Genomic DNA, 17,219 nt, shown 5'->3' with positions numbered 1-17,219 from the left:
TGGGCAAGAATGAACATATTCAGTAGCTTTGAAGAGCTTACAGGCTACTGGGACTGTTGGACAAATATGCCTCATTGAAGAAATAAATGTATGGTTAAGGGGAAAAAAAGACAATTACAAGGAGATTTAAAACCTTTGCTTTCATGTCAAAAAGTGTTGTTAAACTCTGCAACTTAGTTGTGAGATTTGGTTTTCTGGTTTTTCTGGGTTTCAGCTATGCAAATTGCTAAAAAAAAAGAAGAAGAAGAAGAAGACTGTCACTGTAATTTTGGCAAGGATATAACTAGTAAACCTAGTAGGACGTTCTGGAGAAGTGTTTCTTACTCTGGGTCCACAGACATCTTACCCTCAGAAATCCATGAATAAAATTTGGGAGGAAGATCCATGAACTTGGATAGAAAAGAAAATTACATCTTCATTTTCACTAACCTGTACTGAAATTTGGCTTATCCTTCAATTATGAAAATAGGCAACCAATCTGATAACAGCACATGTGAACTTGTTACCAGTAGAAATCACAAATCTTTTCATGACAACTGTTGCCAATAGATCAAAATATCTTTTACACTTTTCTTTATTTAGAAATTACTGTAGTTACTAGACCCGCCGCTAAGTCTTGTTATTTAATGCATTAGTAAAACACACGCATTGGCATATCACAATTTTTTCTTTTAATAACTACTTCAATATAATTGGTTTCTTTTCTATTCTTATCATTTTTATTTTAGCTTATTTTGTACATTTGAAACATTATCTGAGAAGGATTCCATGGACTTCACTAGACTACCAAAAAGGGATGATGGCATAAAAAGGGTTAAGAACAACATTCTGAAGCAGAAAAAAGGAACTTTTTCTGAAAAAGGCCAGATTATAAATATTTTCAGCTTTGTGGGCCATGCATTCTTTGTCACAACTACTCAATTCTGCCATTATAGAGTGAAAGTAACCATATGTGAACAAAAGGGCGTGGCTGTGTTCTAATAAAACTTTATTTACAAAAATAGGCTGTGGGGAAGATTTGGTCCATAGGCTGTAGCTTACTGTTCCTTGTTAGTTTAGTATGCATTATCTTGTGGTATTTAGTCAGGCTAAGCATTGTTTAGTTTTAGGCTTCTCAGTTTTCTAGTAGCTTGTTAAATCTCTCCTTGCCATGTCTGCTTGCATTTATCAAGCAGCTCATGGTGATATTGTAGGCCCTATGCTAACAAACTGGAGGACAATCCCAGTTTTTTGAGTTTATGGCCTACGAAAACAAACATCAGTTATATGTACCTAGCACCTAAGAATACCAGCTTTGGAGTTAGCCTAGGTTGGAATCCAAGCCCTGCCTCGTACTACTAGGGGTGACCTTGAACAAGTTCTGTAGTGTTTGGCCCTCAGCCTTCTCATCTGTACAATTGTGATAAAAATGGTATTAATAATAGTTCCTACCTCAGGGGGATCTTGTCAGCATCAAATGAGACCATTCCTGTGGAGAACTCAGCATAGCACCTGCCATTCTGGAAGCAGTCGAAGACTACTGGCTACTGTTATTTCACTTGCTTAAACGATATTGAAATGGGAAGTGGGGTAAATCCAATTTGCCTGGATTATCATTGCCTTAGAGAATTAGGACTTGGCATACATTGAGGAAAGAAATTGAAATACTGTATCCATTCAGATGTTTGCAATTTCACTCTCCCTGCTCATCTTTCAGCAAATATGAGTTTTTTAAAAAAAAAAATCAAGCAGCTGGATTTTGTAACTTCACAAGTAAAGAGCACAGCTGGCAATGTGGGATAAATAAATTTTGTGCAATAAACACATCTTTATTAATAAAAATCTGCATGAAGTATAAGCCGGGTGTTTCAATCATTGTAAAAAGAATACTCCAACAAGTGCGGCATGGAGCTGCCCCATATGAAAATGTGTTGTTGAATCTGTTGCAACATGTAATGCAATCAAAAATCCACGGATTATGCAAAAGTATGCAACGGTGAACCATTGACTAGCAGCATGGGTGCATTAACGGTACGAACCATAGCTTGAGTGTTTTAAAGACTATAACAAGTATATTTACAAATCTTATTTTATTTGGGACAATTAAATAGCTTTTTTTCAATCTCCCATTTTTCTTCTGGGTTTTATAAAGATGGTGGTGGTTTAGGTCTGGGGAAAGAAGAGAAGCCCTTCCCCTATCTGCCTCCTCCCAGGGGCTGCTAGGAGCTGCAGTTAGAAGGTCTCCACCTGCCCGCCTTGATATAAGAGATTTTCTGGTATGTGCTTCGGGGGGATCCGCTGTGGTTGTTGCCTGCCTGTTCTTATTGAAACTCACCTTGTGTTGACAGGGGACGCCCCCTTCCAGTGCTGGCTCTGTAGCGCCAAGTTCAAAATCAGCTCGGACTTGAAAAGGCACATGCGGGTGCACTCCGGGGAGAAGCCTTTCAAGTGCGAGTTCTGCAATGTCCGCTGCACCATGAAGGGGAACCTCAAGTCGCACATCCGCATCAAGCACAGCGGGAATAACTTCAAGTGTCCGCACTGCGACTTCCTGGGTGACAGCAAAGCCACTCTTCGGAAGCACAGCCGCGTGCACCAGTCCGAGCATCCTGAGAAGTGCTCGGAGTGCAGCTACTCGTGCTCCAGCAAGGCCGCCCTGCGCATCCACGCGCGCATCCACTGCACCGACCGCCCCTTCAAGTGCAACTACTGCAGCTTTGACACCAAGCAGCCCAGCAACCTGAGCAAGCACATGAAGAAGTTCCATGGGGACATGGTCAAGACCGAGGCCCTGGAGAGAAAGGACACGAGCAGGCAGAGCAGCCGGCAGGTAGCTAAACTGGATGCCAAGAAGACTTTTCACTGTGATATATGTGATGCCTCGTTCATGCGGGAGGATTCGCTCCGCAGCCATAAGAGGCAGCACAGTGAGTACAGTGAGAGCAAGAACTCGGACGTGACCGTCCTCCAGTTTCAGATCGACCCCAGCAAGCAGCCCGCTGCGCCGCTCACCGTGGGGCACCTGCAGGTGCCCCTCCAGCCCAGCCAAGTGCCCCCGTTCAGCGAGGGAAGGGTCAAAATCATCGTGGGGCATCAGGTGCCCCAGACAAACACCATTGTCCAGGCTGCCGCGGCCGCGGTGAACATCGTGCCACCTGCTTTGGTGGCCCGGAACCCGGAGGAGCTCCCAGGGAACAGCCGGCTGCAGATCTTGCGCCAGGTCAGTCTGATCGCCCCTGCTCAGTCCTCGGCGTGTCCGAGCGAGGCAGGCGGGATGACGCAGCCGGCCGTGCTGCTGGCCACTCACGACCAGGCAGATGGAGCCCCCCTGCACCAGACTCTGATCCCCACGGCCCCGGGCGGCCCCCAGGAGGGCTCCGGCAACCAGACTTTTATCACCAGTTCGGGTATTACTTGTACTGACTTCGAAGGCCTTAACGCTTTGATTCAGGAGGGGACGGCTGAAGTGACGGTGGTGAGCGATGGAGGTCAGAACATCGCAGTGGCCACCACGGCGCCGCCTATATTCTCCTCTTCCTCCCAGCAAGAGCTACCCAAGCAGACGTTCTCCATCATTCAAGGGGCGGCGCACCCCGCCCTGCTCTGTCCAGCTGACTCCATCCCAGATTAGCACTTAAACAAGGGAAGGGGGGAAAGGAAGGACAAAGAAGAAAGAAAAGAAAAAAAAAAAGGAAATCCTAACTAGAATTCTGCAAGAGGTTTGCTCTTAATGTTTTTAAAGATTGTTGTGAATCTCCCCCCCCATAATAAATTGTAATTTTATACTGCTTACTATAATTTTTTAACACTGTAACAACCTTGAGACCAACTCTGAATCGTGATGTGATAACTGTTGTAGAATAATGTTACCAAGATGAGTCCAGTGAAGGGCTGGAATTAAATGCATTAAGTAGTAAATACATTTGTTTCCAACTTGATTTTCCAACTCTAATAAAGGGTTTTTTCCCCCATCTCATTAAATTTGTGTAGTACATGGTACTTCCCAGCCTCTGTTTTGCCCCATTCTGAAATACCCTCCAAAGGTTGGGGTATTTGTGTTTTAGTACGTAGATACAAATCTATAGGCATGAACGACCATTTTCTACATAATGTTACATGGATACTTGACCAAAAAAAAAAAAGTTTAGTGCTAATGAGCAAAAAAGTAATGGTTCCTTAATAAATTAATACCTGGTTAAAATATACTGAATGTTAATGATTCTTTAGAGTCAAGATATGATTTGGGGGTGAGGGGGTATAAACCATTATATAATTAAAGAGAACTTGAAGCAGCAAAGGTTTTTAGTCCTTTCATAAATATTACACAAATATCTTACCTCCTTCACAGTTAAATTAAATATATGCGGTACCTAAAGTGATCCATCCAACTATTATTTTCATTTTGAAACTTCAGACTGACAATCCTGACATTTCTGTTTAGGTACAAATATGAGGCAAGTTCCTGCTAACAGTTAAGACAGAATTTTCTAGGATACTATTTTTTAGTTGTTGATATCTTTGCAGGGTCCAGGGTTCAGGTGAGTGAATTGGGAAAGCACCCAGGTTTTTCCAAAGCATGAGCTTTTGAGGAGAGGAAAATTCAAATTCAAGTTGTGTTCTGTTTTTAATAAAATGCTGCTTGCTCAGTAGGTGGCACCAGAGAGCAAGCTAGACTCACCCAAGTTTCTACCTAAAGTCATTCTCTAGGATTGTAATATCTCTGATTTCTGGTGTCAGCAAGGATGGGTAAGCAGTGGAGGTTACTACTGTGAGGGAAGCATGTTTAGAATGTTACAAGAATACTTAGATACATTTTTACCTGAGTTGTCACCATGTTTCCTAACACATAAACTTATTTAATCAAAATTATTATGCAGATCATCTTACTTTTATATGAAGATATGCTTTTTTTTTTTGTATTAACAAGCTAGGGAAAGACAAAATAGTGTTGTTAGAAACCTTGATGGTTTCCCTGTTGGGAATGCAAAGTTCACTTCCCTTAGGAAATAGCTACAGAGTTAGAGCTAGGTTTCGTCTCCTTCCTGTCTTTGATCCTTAATGTTTGAACACAATTCTGTTTACTTGCTCTGCTCTATTTGCCAGAATTTCTTCCTTTCTGTATCAGCAATAGTAATAATGAGTTATTAACTTATGGTTTTGTAAGAAACAGAAAAGGCTTACGGTGTACAATGTTATTGATTTTAATAATTTCATCACTTTAGCCCTATTGCTTGCAGCTCTTTAGGAAACTGTTCAGCTATTGAGTTTTACCTGGGAAACTTACTGTCATGAGCCTATTTTCTACATCTTTCTTTTTCTCCAGAGTGCCCCTTTTTTCAACTTTAAAGGATTTTTTTCCTGATTATAAATATAATGTATATTTAAGATAGAAAATATGAGAAGTAGAATATTATTGAGAAAAATGGAAGTTATTAATAATCTTACTATGCAATCATTGTAACCATTTTGATGGACTCCATTTCAATCTTTTTATGCTTATATATATGTGTTTTCTACTCCAGTTATAAAGTTCAGGCTAAATTGATCACACTATTTTCTTTTTACATTCCATATTTCTTTTTATATCCTTATATCTCTACCTACCAGCTGCCCTCCATGTGTGCATGTACATACACACACACATATACATACACACACATGCACATACATATACATATTTGGTTTTTTTTTTTTTACAAACTTCAACAGCAAAACTCGTTCCTTGCAATAAATTATATACAGAATTATACAAAAACTAAGCTAACACCCTCTAGCCCTTACCTGTTCTCTCCCCACCCAAGGTAAATAAAGTTAAGTTCTCTGTGTTCTTACCAACATAGGGTCAAAGGATAACATAGAAAAAGTTTTCCTATTTTTATGGTAATTATATCACACTCTGTACATTTATCTGCAACTTGCTTTTATTATTCCATTTATTGACAGTCTTGTGGATCAGTACAACTATCCTGAGCTTTTTTTCAAGCCAAAGGTATGACTGTGCCATGCTTCAGTCAACCATCTCCCTATTCATGGCTATTGAGGTTGTTGGCAGGGGTTGCAGGGGTATTACAAACTGCTGCAGTAAATATCCTTCATAATTCCTCATATTCAGTTGCTTTCCCCCCCCTCCTATAAGTTAGATTCCCAAAAGTGAGTTTTCCTGAGTTTCCATAGTTTGTACTTGTATAGATTCAGATTAATTTTCACCATGGTAATCTCATCTGTGATGTGGCCCCAACTATCATCAATCCTAGGAATTAATAATCTTTTGAAGTTTTGTCAATTTGATGAGTGAAAATGGTTCTCTGGTCTTTGTGCATTTCCCTAGCTGGTGTTTTGATCTGCATTTTCTGTGACTTCTCGGGCATAGGCTTGTTGGTCATTTGCATTTCTCTCTTCTGTGAACATATGACTCCCCCCTCGTTCTTCTCCTTGGTTAGTTGGGAATATCAACTTCACATCTGATATATATTGCTGAGTTTTATTCTCATCCATCATTTGTCTTCAGACTTTCCTTGTGATGCTTTTACCATATAAAAATGACTTTTTTTTAATATAGTTGGATTCTTCTTTTGCTTCATTTGTGGCTCCTTTATTTTCTAAGAATGTCTTCCTTCCCGTGAGATTAAATTGGGTTTTTCTTTAATATTTTTATCTTGTTTGTTTTTATTTAGCACCTCACTGTAGCCAGATTCATGTTTATATATTTATGATGTACAGGTTTGGCTGCCCGCTTATACCAGGAGCATTTGTTAACCAAAGTATTATTTTTCTCAAAACTGAAATTGTAATTTCAACTTTCATGTAAAGTACACTTGGATCTACTTCTGAATCTCTATTTTGTCTCACTGATTTTTATCTTCTCTTGTTTGTCAACATCTCATATTTGATTATGTTAGCATTAAGGTAAACTTTACTCTTTTAGACTTACAAAGCCTCCCTCTAACTATTCTTTTTCTAAAATCTTCTTAGCAATTCTTAGATATTGATTTTTCCAAATGAACTGTTATTTTATCCAGTATCCATCCCCACCAAAAAGAAAAAATTCTTTTTGGGGACTTTGATTGGAATTACATCAATATTATATAACTTATAAAAAGAATAACTTTTAAAATGTTAAATCTTCCACCCAAAAACCTTTAACTTCTGTTGTAAATACTACTCAATAAAATGATGTACAGACTATTTTTATTATATAGGGCCTATATTTCCTGATTATTCTATAATTTTGTTATAATTGTGCATAGATATTTTTCCATTTGTTGCAAGCATAAAGAAATACTACTTAGGTATATTTTGTCTATATTGAACTCCTTTAGCAAAACTTCTCAGTAATGAATAACATTTATTAGAAACTCTTAGTCTCTGATAGATATGATTTAAGATGATTATATGATGCAGTCATCTCATTTCCCAATTGTTTTATCTCTTCCCTTACAATATTTATACAGCTTATTTTGTTTTCTTGTCCTATTGCTTTAGCCAAAACCTCCAAACAATGGCAGTACAGCTGGCATCCCTGTTGTGTACCTCATTTTAACTTTAATGGCTTTAGAATTTCCTGATCTAATATATACCACTTCTTTGGATAATGGTGTTTCTAGTACTTAGGTCATTTTCTTCTACTCCAGTTTTTCCTTACAGTTTTTATGAGGGTGGGTTGCTGAATTTTATCCAACATCTTTTCAATATCTTTAGCTGTGTTTGGGTTTTGCGCTTAAATCCGTTGATACAATGGATTAGTGTAGGACACAGCCTGGGATTGAATCGCCTTGCACTTTCAGAACAAACACTCTTGGTCATGTTGGATTATTCTTCCAGTACACTGCTGGATTTCATTTCCTAACATTTTATTAGGAATTTTTACAATTACAGTCATGCACTGCATAATAACATTTCGGTCAACAACAGACCACAACGGTGGTCCCATAAGATTGTAACAGAGCTGAAAAATTCCCATCATGTAGTGGCATCTTAGTGATCCCTGTGTGGGCTGAAGCTAATGTGTGTTGTGTCTTAGTTTATAACAAAAAAGTTTAAAAAGTTAAAAAAAATTGTAATGGAAAAAAGCTTATAAAATGATGTAAAGAAAGAAAATGTTTTTGTACATTGTACAATGTTTGTGTTTTAAGCTAAGTGTTATTAGAAAAGAATTAAAAAGGTCAAAAAAATCTAAAAGTTTACAAACTAAAAAAGTTACAGTTAGCTAAGGTTAATTCATTATTGAATAAAGAAATGTTTAAATAAATTAAGTGTAGCCTAAATGTACAGTGTTTATAAAGTCTACAGTAATGTACAGTAGTAACATCCTAGGCCTTCACGTTCACTCACCACTCACTCACAGTCCTGCAGGCTCCATTCATGGTCAGTGCCCTGTATAGGTGTACCATTTGTTATCTTTTATCTTTGTACTTTTACTGCAACTGTATCTTTTCTTTGGTTAGCTGTTTAGAGACATAAATAGTTATGACTGTGTTACAGTTGCCCACAATGCTCAGTACAGTACGTGCTGTGCAGGTTTGTGGCCTAGGAGCAATAGTCTGGCTGTGTATGTGATATATGTAAGCCTAGGTGTGTAGTAGGCTATACCCTCTAGGTTTACAAAGAACAGTCTGTGAGGTTCACGCAACAATGAAATAGCGTCATGAAACATTTCCCAGAGTGGATCTCCATTGATAAGCGACACATGACTATACACATAAGCGCAGTTGATCTCTAGTTTTCTTTTTTGTGATATCTCTGATTTTTGCTTGTTCGTTTTAGATTGTGGTGCTCTAAGAATAAATTGGAGCTCTTTTCTTCTTTTTTAATGACCTGCAATAGTTTGACTATCTCAGAAATTATCTGTAATCTAGGCTAATGCCCTTTTCCATTGTACAGCTTTAAAAAAACCTTCCAATATTTTTCTGTAATTACAGGTTTGTTCAGGTTGTATACCTCATCTGGATCAATTTTAGTAATTTATATTTTGCAAGGGAAAAGATCATTCATTTTGCTCTAAATTTTCATATCTGTAGTCCTATTATTTCATACAACATTTTTATGTTCTGGAGACGACTTCTTTCCCTAAACCTCATGAGCCAGCCTCTGCTGGCTTCAGACTTTCCTCCTTCAATTTCCTCACCTCTCTCAGCCTTTGTAGAATGGAAGAGAGTTAGGACTTTGTTCTGGATTAGGTTTTGTCTTAAGGGAATGTCGTGGCTGGTTTGATCTTCTATGCAGACCACTCAAACTGTCTCTATATCACCAATAACGCTGTTTTGCTTTCCTATCATTCCTGTGCTCGCTGGAGTAGCACTTTTAATTTTCCTCAAGAACTTTTCCTTTACCTTCACCACTTGGCTAACTGTGGTGTAAGAGGTCTAGCTTTCAGCGTGACTTGGCTTTCGACATGCCTTCCTCACTAAGCTTAATCATGTCTAGCTTTCAATTTAAAGTGAGAGACATGCGCCACTTCCTTTCACTTGACTACTTAAAGACCATCGTATGGTTATTATCTGGCTTATTTTCATATCATTGTGTCTTGAGAATAGGGAGAACCAATGAGAGGGAGAGAGATGGGGGATGGGCGGTTGGTGGAGCAGTCAGAACACACATTTATCGACTAAGTTTGTCATATGGGTGCAGTTCATGGTGCCTTGAAACCATTTCAATAGTAACATCAAAGATCACTGATCATAGATCACCATAACTGATACAATAACAATGAAAAAGTTTGAAATGTTGTGAGAATTACCAAAATGTGACACAGAGACACAAGGTGAGCATATGCTCTGGGAAAAGTTGTGCTGATGGACTTTCTGGATGCAGGGTCACCACAAACCTTCAACCTGTAAAAAGCAACATCTGTGAAGCACAGGAAAGTAAAGGGCAATAAGATGAGGTCTGCGTGCAGTTGCGATTTGTGAAGCTGTGTTTTGGTTTTTGGTCTCTGATATTACTGGGTTTTGGTCTGAAAATGTAACCTGTAAAATGTATGCTTTTTGTAATTTAGTAGTTTTCTGTGTGGCCATTTACGTGACCAATTTCTGTAAATGTTCGGTGAGCATCAGAGAAAAGTATATAGTCTCTGTAGAGTTCAAATTTTTATGAATCAAGTTGACTTTGTTACTCAATTCCTCTAGTCCTCTCTTAGTTTTTGTCTGTTTGGTAAAGTTTGAAAGAAGTATTTTAAAACCTCGCACTAGGATTGTGGTTTTTTATCAAGCTTTTCTTGTGTTACCAGGGTGTTTTGCTTCATTATATTTTGCCATATACGTTTGATGCATACACGTTTGTGCCTATTCTATGTTCTTTGTCCATTTTACGTTTTATCCTTATATACTTGTTCCTTCCATTTAATAGCTGATGGCCTTAAATCATGCTTTATCTCATAATAATATTCTAAGTCTCATTTTATGGTTTATTTCTTTTGCCTGGTTTATATTTGCCCGTTCTGTTATTTAATATCTTTATCAGCTTCTCTTTGTCTTTGACAGGAAAATTTAAATACTTTGCATTTATGACAGTAACGTATACTTGCTATTATTCACTCCCATCTATTTAATACTTATTAAACTTTGTGGTTTTCTCCTTTTTTCTTTCTAACTTTCCTCTTTTCTCTGGAACATTCATATTCATCTCCTTTCTGCTCACAGTTACTTTCCAATCTTTAACAATTATTGTTAAATTTATATTTCTCTACTGCTATGCAAAGAATAAATATTAACCGTGCCTCAGTCTTCCATTAAGAAGTCGTCTTCCCAAGGAGAAGAGGTTTTGGGGCCTCATCGTCTTCTGTAGCCCTGTATCCCAAATACTGAGTTTTGCTGAGATTGCTTGCGAATTTATTTCTAGGTTTTCTTTTAAGTTTTGCCTGATGGTATATCTCTTACATTAAAATTCCCAGTCAAATTACCATCTCCATTTATATTTAACAAACCAAAAAGTATGACATTCATTGTTTATTACACTCTTATCTTCCCCTATTTCACATCTTTACTCTGATTTTATTTTTATTCCTTTAGAGCACTTTTCTAGAATATATTCCTCAGAAAGGGCAGATAGGTGGCACTTCTTTTGTCCTGGCAGAAAGATACCTTTAGAAATAGGATTCTTTTCTCTTCAGGAGTCTTTAAACTCTGTTCTGGTGGAGATGTAAAATGTGATCCGATCTGATCCATTTCTCAGATGCCCTAGGTCCTGTGGCATCTCAGCAAAGCTGAGACAAAATGATGGTATTACCAGAAAAAAAAGTGGGGCGATGTCTCGCCTTAGCCAATCAGGTTGAGAACACTAGTCTCTGAAGCTTCTAGAATAGGTAGAGGGACTTGAAGGTAGGAAACATTATTAATCTTGAAAATTTTTTGATATTTTTCTCATCCTACTTCTCAGTAACAAAGTTATGTTTCTATAAATTGAAATTCACAATGTTTATTTCCTAGGATCACAAGGCTCCAAGCTTTAGACATTTCTCCTATATCAAATTATCATTAGAAACATTTGATCAAAACAACATAAATATATTACACATTTTGAAAAATAATTATTAAATATAAGCAAAAATTTACTGATATATTTTAATGGGCTAGATAGGTCTGGTGTTTTTTGTTTGTTTGTTTTGAGACAGAGTCTTGCTCTGTTGCCAAGGCTAGAGTGCCATGGTGTCAGCCTACCTCACAGCAACCTCAAACTCCTAGACTCAAGCGATCCTCCTGCCTCAGCCTCCCATGTAGCTGGGACTACAAGCACGCACCACCACACCCAGCTAATTTTATTCCATTTTTAGTAGAGATGGGGTCTCGCTGTTGCTCAGGCTGGTCTCAAACTCCTGAGCTCAAGTGATCCTCCCAACCTCAGCCTCCCAGAGTGCTAAGATCATAGGCATGGGGCACCACACCCAGCCAGGTCTGGTTTTTAATCAGTTTATATACCCTTGATGAATATTACTTTTTGTAAAACTGTTTTTACCAGTTGCAAGAATGAGACATAGCTCATTTTCAGTTATATTCTAAATTTTCCCTTTTGTTGATGTAAACTCTGAGTTTTATTCACATAAATAAGTATATGAAAATAGAAATGCATTCTTATAGAATTCTTATAATATTCTCAATTATTTTAATTTGTTCTGAATTATATGCCAGAAAATCACATATTCATCAGTCATAATTGATTGGGTCAATTTTCTTAAAAGCAAAGAGTTGAAAGCCGCCTGGGATTTCTTTCCCAATCATGGAGTCAATTGCTTTCTCAACATTAACACCATGATTGCCCAGAGATTTTATAGCTCCATGCATTGGTTCAGTATGGATTATGCATAATGGACCACCTTCTGGGTGAATTCTGAGTTGATCAATTTCAGGAAAATGTACACCTAGAAGTTAAGGATCTGCGAATTGATTTCCTTAATCACACCTGTGTATCTCTTGAAAAACCTTTGTATATTCCCAAAATACAAGAACCCCAAAATTTGAAGATCTTTTGCCCTAGAGCAGGAGTCAGCAAACTTTTTTTGTAAAGGGCCAGATAAGTGAATATTTTCAGCTTCATGGGCTGGCCAGATGTTTCCATAGCAACTATTCAGCTCTGCTGAGGTAGCATGAAAGTAGCCCCAGATGACATGTAGGAGAGTAGGCACAGCTGGGTACCAATAAAACTTCATTTCAAGGCATTGAGATTTGAATTTCATGTAATTTCCACATAAAAAAATATTATTTTTCTTTTGATTTTCTTTCAACCATTAAAAATGTGAAACCAGTCTTAGCTCAGAGACCACACACAAGGAGGTGGTGGGCCAGAGTTTGGCTGCCCCTGCCCTGGACCCTGCCCGGACCCCTGAGATTAGTAGTTAACATGAAAACTTAAATGAATCCTAAGAAAGTGTGGCACTCAAGAGTGGTTAGATTGAATTTATATTTATAGCATCTTTCTGTATTAGAATGGAGAGTTCTGTTTAAAAATTAGACCACCTTTAGGGCTTTTTATTGTTGCTATTATGATGATTATTATTATTGGCATCTGATTAAACAAACATAGGAAACCTCTTCCTACAATGGTCCAAATCACCCTGCACCCTGCTGTGGGAGCGGCCGTTAAACTCCTGAGGCCGCCCTTCCAGAGAGCACCACAAAGTAGCACCTTTAGATTGAAAAGTTGTAAATGCCCAAGTGGCTCTGGCTTAAATCACAATGACAGTTGATTAAATAAAATCACAGAATTTATACCACTAAACTTCAAAATCTTAATAACTCCCTGCATTTATAAATCAATAACTCTGCCATAAAACACATCTGTCAGTTTGAATTCAATTTTTTGGCCACTTGCTATGAAAGGCTTGGCTTCCAGAAACAGAAAAGGCAAGCTTCTCTACTGACTGGATGAGAAATTTAGAGGTGAGGCAGCCTGAACGAAATCTGACTTTAACTCACTAGTGAGCCAGGCACAGTATTTATGCCTGTAATCTCAGCACTTTGGGAGGCCGAGGTGGGAGGATCACTTGAGCCCAGGAGTCTGGAACCAGCATGGGCAACAAAGAGAGACAGAGACTCTGTCTCTACAAAAAATGTTTTAAAAATTAGCTGGGTGTGGTAGCATTGCCTGTGGTCCCAGCTACTCGGAAGACTGAGGCAGGAGGATCGCTGGAGCCAAGGAGTTCGAGGCTGCAGTGAGCTAAGATCACATCACTGCACTCCAGCCTGGGCAACAGAGGGAGTCCCTGTCTCAATCAATCAATTAATCAGGGATGGATCCAGGTTTTATGGAGCCTAAAGTATATACAAATTAGGGAGTCCTTGTAAAAAAAAAGAATGTAAAATTCTGAATACAAGCTTACAACTATAGGGACTTAAAAGGGCCTTGGGGAGGTAAAGAATCTTAAGTTTCAGCATTTTCACAGTAAATGGCCTCAGTGTTTAGCTCTCGGGGGAGAAGATGGGATGTCCTGCAATAGGGAAGAAACCACCACTATCTCCTTTAAAGGATGATTCCGCCTGAGACTCGCTAGGTCACAGGGAACTCCCTGAGCTGGGCACATCAGGCATCCAGGTTGCATGTTCTCTTTAAGATAGGATGCTGTTCTAGAAAGACGTACCACTCCCAAGCTTGGTAGAAAAACAATGAAGTGTTTGTGACAAAGACCAAGCCCTTGTGTTCAACTTTCCAACTTGTCATTGGAAGTTAAAAAAAGAAAATGATTTCGCCCATCCATTCCCTATTATTTTAGGATGTACTTTTTTTAAAACTGCAGTTTTGTCAATAGAGCAAAACATTCTCTGCTCCTAAGTAAGACAAGTCAATTAAATGGTAGATTGCGTGGTGGCTCCCTGTGTATCGTAGCTACTAAATCTTGTGATCTCATTCGTAATGTATGTAATTCTCATTTCGTATTTGCTGTGTTCCTGTTACTGTAGTTTCGTTACAATTCGCCTTTTTCTAGTCATCATTTTTTACAGTAAAGCCCAATTTCATTTCAAACAAGTTGACTATGCCCAGATTAATTCTATAACTGAATTAGCTTTGTAGTTGGGCAGGTATTTTATGACATGAAAATCTGAATGTGAATTTGGAGTGAAGCCAAGATTCCTTAGCGTCTAGTGCTACCTGTTTCATTAACTCATTTCAAGAGTTTTGGTTCTTTACAATTTCTTTGAAACTCAGAATCTTCGTGTAAAATGACATTAGTTTAGAGCAGAGTTTCTCAAACTTGAAACCACAGACTATCGGGGAGAGGATGGGGGAAGAAGTGTTTGGGTATGTTCTTGGGAGGGAGTACAAAAAAACACATTTTCTTTTACTTTTGGGCTTTCATTTTAACAGGCATGCTTTTTTAAAAATTAACTTGAGTAACCTGATTCATCTGAGTGACTCATTTATAACCGAGGACCAACAAAAGATTTCCATTCTCCACTTTGCAGCAATTGCAATGAGAATTGGCTGGAGAATTAAGTGGAAGTATTATTACAAGGAAAGTTTAGACATAGCATGTTGCTAAGCATGGCAAAATAGGCACTCTTGTGTTTGAACTGTGTGTGGCATCTCAGGTACCCTGGAGAGGACATTAAAAAGCACAAAACTTAGATTTGCTCCAATGGTCGGGAGTGCCAGGGTTGAGAAGCCCTGAGTTAGTTCAATGTCTATAGCCTGAAAGAAGAGTGTTAAATATAAGTAACTAAGCCTCCCCTCCAATTCTCTAATGCACTTATAGCTCCTTTGCATGTTCTATTTCATGTAGAAATTTCTTTCCTCCTTCTAACTGCCCCTCTTCTTGCAGATTCCAGAAGTAAAATACCTCCTTCCTCCCAAGCTGCGATTAAGTCAGTGCTTTCGTAAAACGCTGGTTTTATTGGCAGTTTTCACATTGTTATAAAGGCTTATCCGAGTACCTATCTGCCTATTGCCCACACTAGCAGTGAGCAAGCTCCACGTGGTCAGGAACCATATATCTTATCCACCATTAAACCCCAGTATGTAGCACAGTACCTGGAGCATAAGAAATATTTATTAAATAAATGGCAATCATGATTTTTCGATGATAAGAGCTAATATTTATTGACTCTTATGTGCCAGCCCAGTGATCAGTGCTATATTCAATAATCTCATTTAATCCTCCCAACTCCCGTGAGGGAGGTACTATTAGACCCACATTGTGCAGAAAAGGGGGTGCTATGAAACTTGCCTGGCATAAGAATCACCTGGAAAACTTGTTTTAACTGCCCACAGCCACAGCCCAGCTCTGGAAATTCTGATACAGAGGACCTTGGTGGGAGCCTGAGAATCTGTATTTTAAATCTGGCACCGCTGCAGTGTTCTGACCCATGCAATGCATAGAACACAAAGATAAAGAATCCGGGGCTTGGAGACAGTTAGATGACAGCCCGATATCAGGCGGCTATCAGCCCTAAGGTGGTTTAAACCTAGAGCCAATACTCAGTGCATCTGTCTTCATTCTATTAGCATGTTTTCAGTTGTCATGACCTCAGTCCAACTTGCTAACTGAGGGCTTGTTTGCAGGAATTCACTCCCCTCTACTCCCACCCACCCATGGGGCTCTCCACGCTGTCGCAGCAGGGACCAATAAGGACACACCCTGGAAAGAGGGTGGACTCTTGCCTGCACCAGCCCTTCGTTCTACAAAATGCTCTTTCATGGAGCTATTTCTGTCCTGCCAGAGTAATGGAGAAACAAAGGCATAGTGACCGATGTCCTTGACTTGCCCAAGGTCACTCTGCTGGTCACTGGCATCATGCAGTTGAGCCCAGGTGCAGACCCAGCTCAGATACCTCCTTACGTCCTGCGCTCCTCCTTCCCTCAGTGCCAAGCGTCTGCCGGGGGGCACAGGGGCAAGAGTATGTTTTTCATTTTGTTTGGTTTAGTTTTCTAATTTCGCTGGGTGTCTCCGACTTCATCCTGGTATCGTGAAAGCACGAGAGGGCCCCCATAAGTCCCAAACCAGGGAATGTCAGCTCCAAGGAAGGTCACCGTTTAGTACGGACTTAGTGTGAGTTGGCAGAGCCACACTGTCCTGGGCCCAGGTGCTTTTGCTTGCATAGGTCCCTTCCTCCATAGAAACATATGCTGTATATAATATATACACATTTAAAATTATATCTTATAACTGTGTGGGTACAACGATGAATATACTCCAGGCTGCATTGCACTAAAATTTTTTTCTAATTTTAAAAGACATCAAAGCCCTTCATGGGCCCCTATAACCATGAGCCGTGGGTACCATGCCCACTCTGCTGGGCAGAGAAGTTGGCTAACTCCCTATAATCTGGGAGACTCTAACCAAGACATAAAAAATGTAAGAGAAGTTTCATTCTGCAGGAAGAAGAAATAGATGGGACAGAAAGATAATTACTTATCTTTGTTTTGTCAAGTTTTTTTATAACAGCTTTATTGAGATATAATTCACACACCAAATTAAAACTCGCCTTTTAAAGTGTACAATTCAGTGCTTTTTAGTGTATTCAGAGTTAGAGAACCATTATCAGTATCTCATTGCAGGATATTATATCACCCCAAAAAGAAATCCCATCCCCATTAGCAGTCATTCCCCAGCCCCTCTCCCCTCAACCCCTGGCAACCACTAATCTACTTTCTACCTCTGTGGATCTGCCTATGTTGGACATTTCACATAAATGGGATTGTACCATATGCGGTCTTTTGTGCCTGGCTTCTTTCACTTAGTACTGTGTTTTCCGGGTTCACCCATGATATAGTGTGTATCAGTACTTCATTCCTTTTATGGCCAAATAATATTC

The 17,219-nt window shown here is 39.1% G+C and overlaps 1 protein-coding gene across 3 annotated transcripts in view; it reads left to right on the top strand.

Annotated features, from left to right (window-relative positions):
* Positions 1-17,219, top strand: part of ZFP64 (ZFP64 zinc finger protein) — a 73,488-nt gene that overhangs the window by 22,834 nt on the left and 33,435 nt on the right. For 2 of the 3 annotated variants that reach the window (XM_045528178.1, XM_045528179.1), the window contains exon 6: positions 2,328-4,184. The exons of the other annotated variant lie outside the window; for it this stretch is intronic. In XM_045528178.1, the coding sequence (XP_045384134.1) occupies positions 2,328-3,610 (1,283 nt within the window). In that variant the 3' untranslated portion in view covers positions 3,611-4,184. Of the gene's footprint in view, positions 1-2,327; positions 4,185-17,219 lie in introns of those variants that run through there. 3 annotated transcript variants of the gene reach the window in all.

This window comes from Lemur catta, chromosome 17 (genome assembly GCF_020740605.2).
Source record: "Lemur catta isolate mLemCat1 chromosome 17, mLemCat1.pri, whole genome shotgun sequence".
Lineage (NCBI taxonomy): Eukaryota > Metazoa > Chordata > Mammalia > Primates > Lemuridae > Lemur > Lemur catta.
This window is presented reverse-complemented; position numbering and strand designations above follow the sequence as displayed.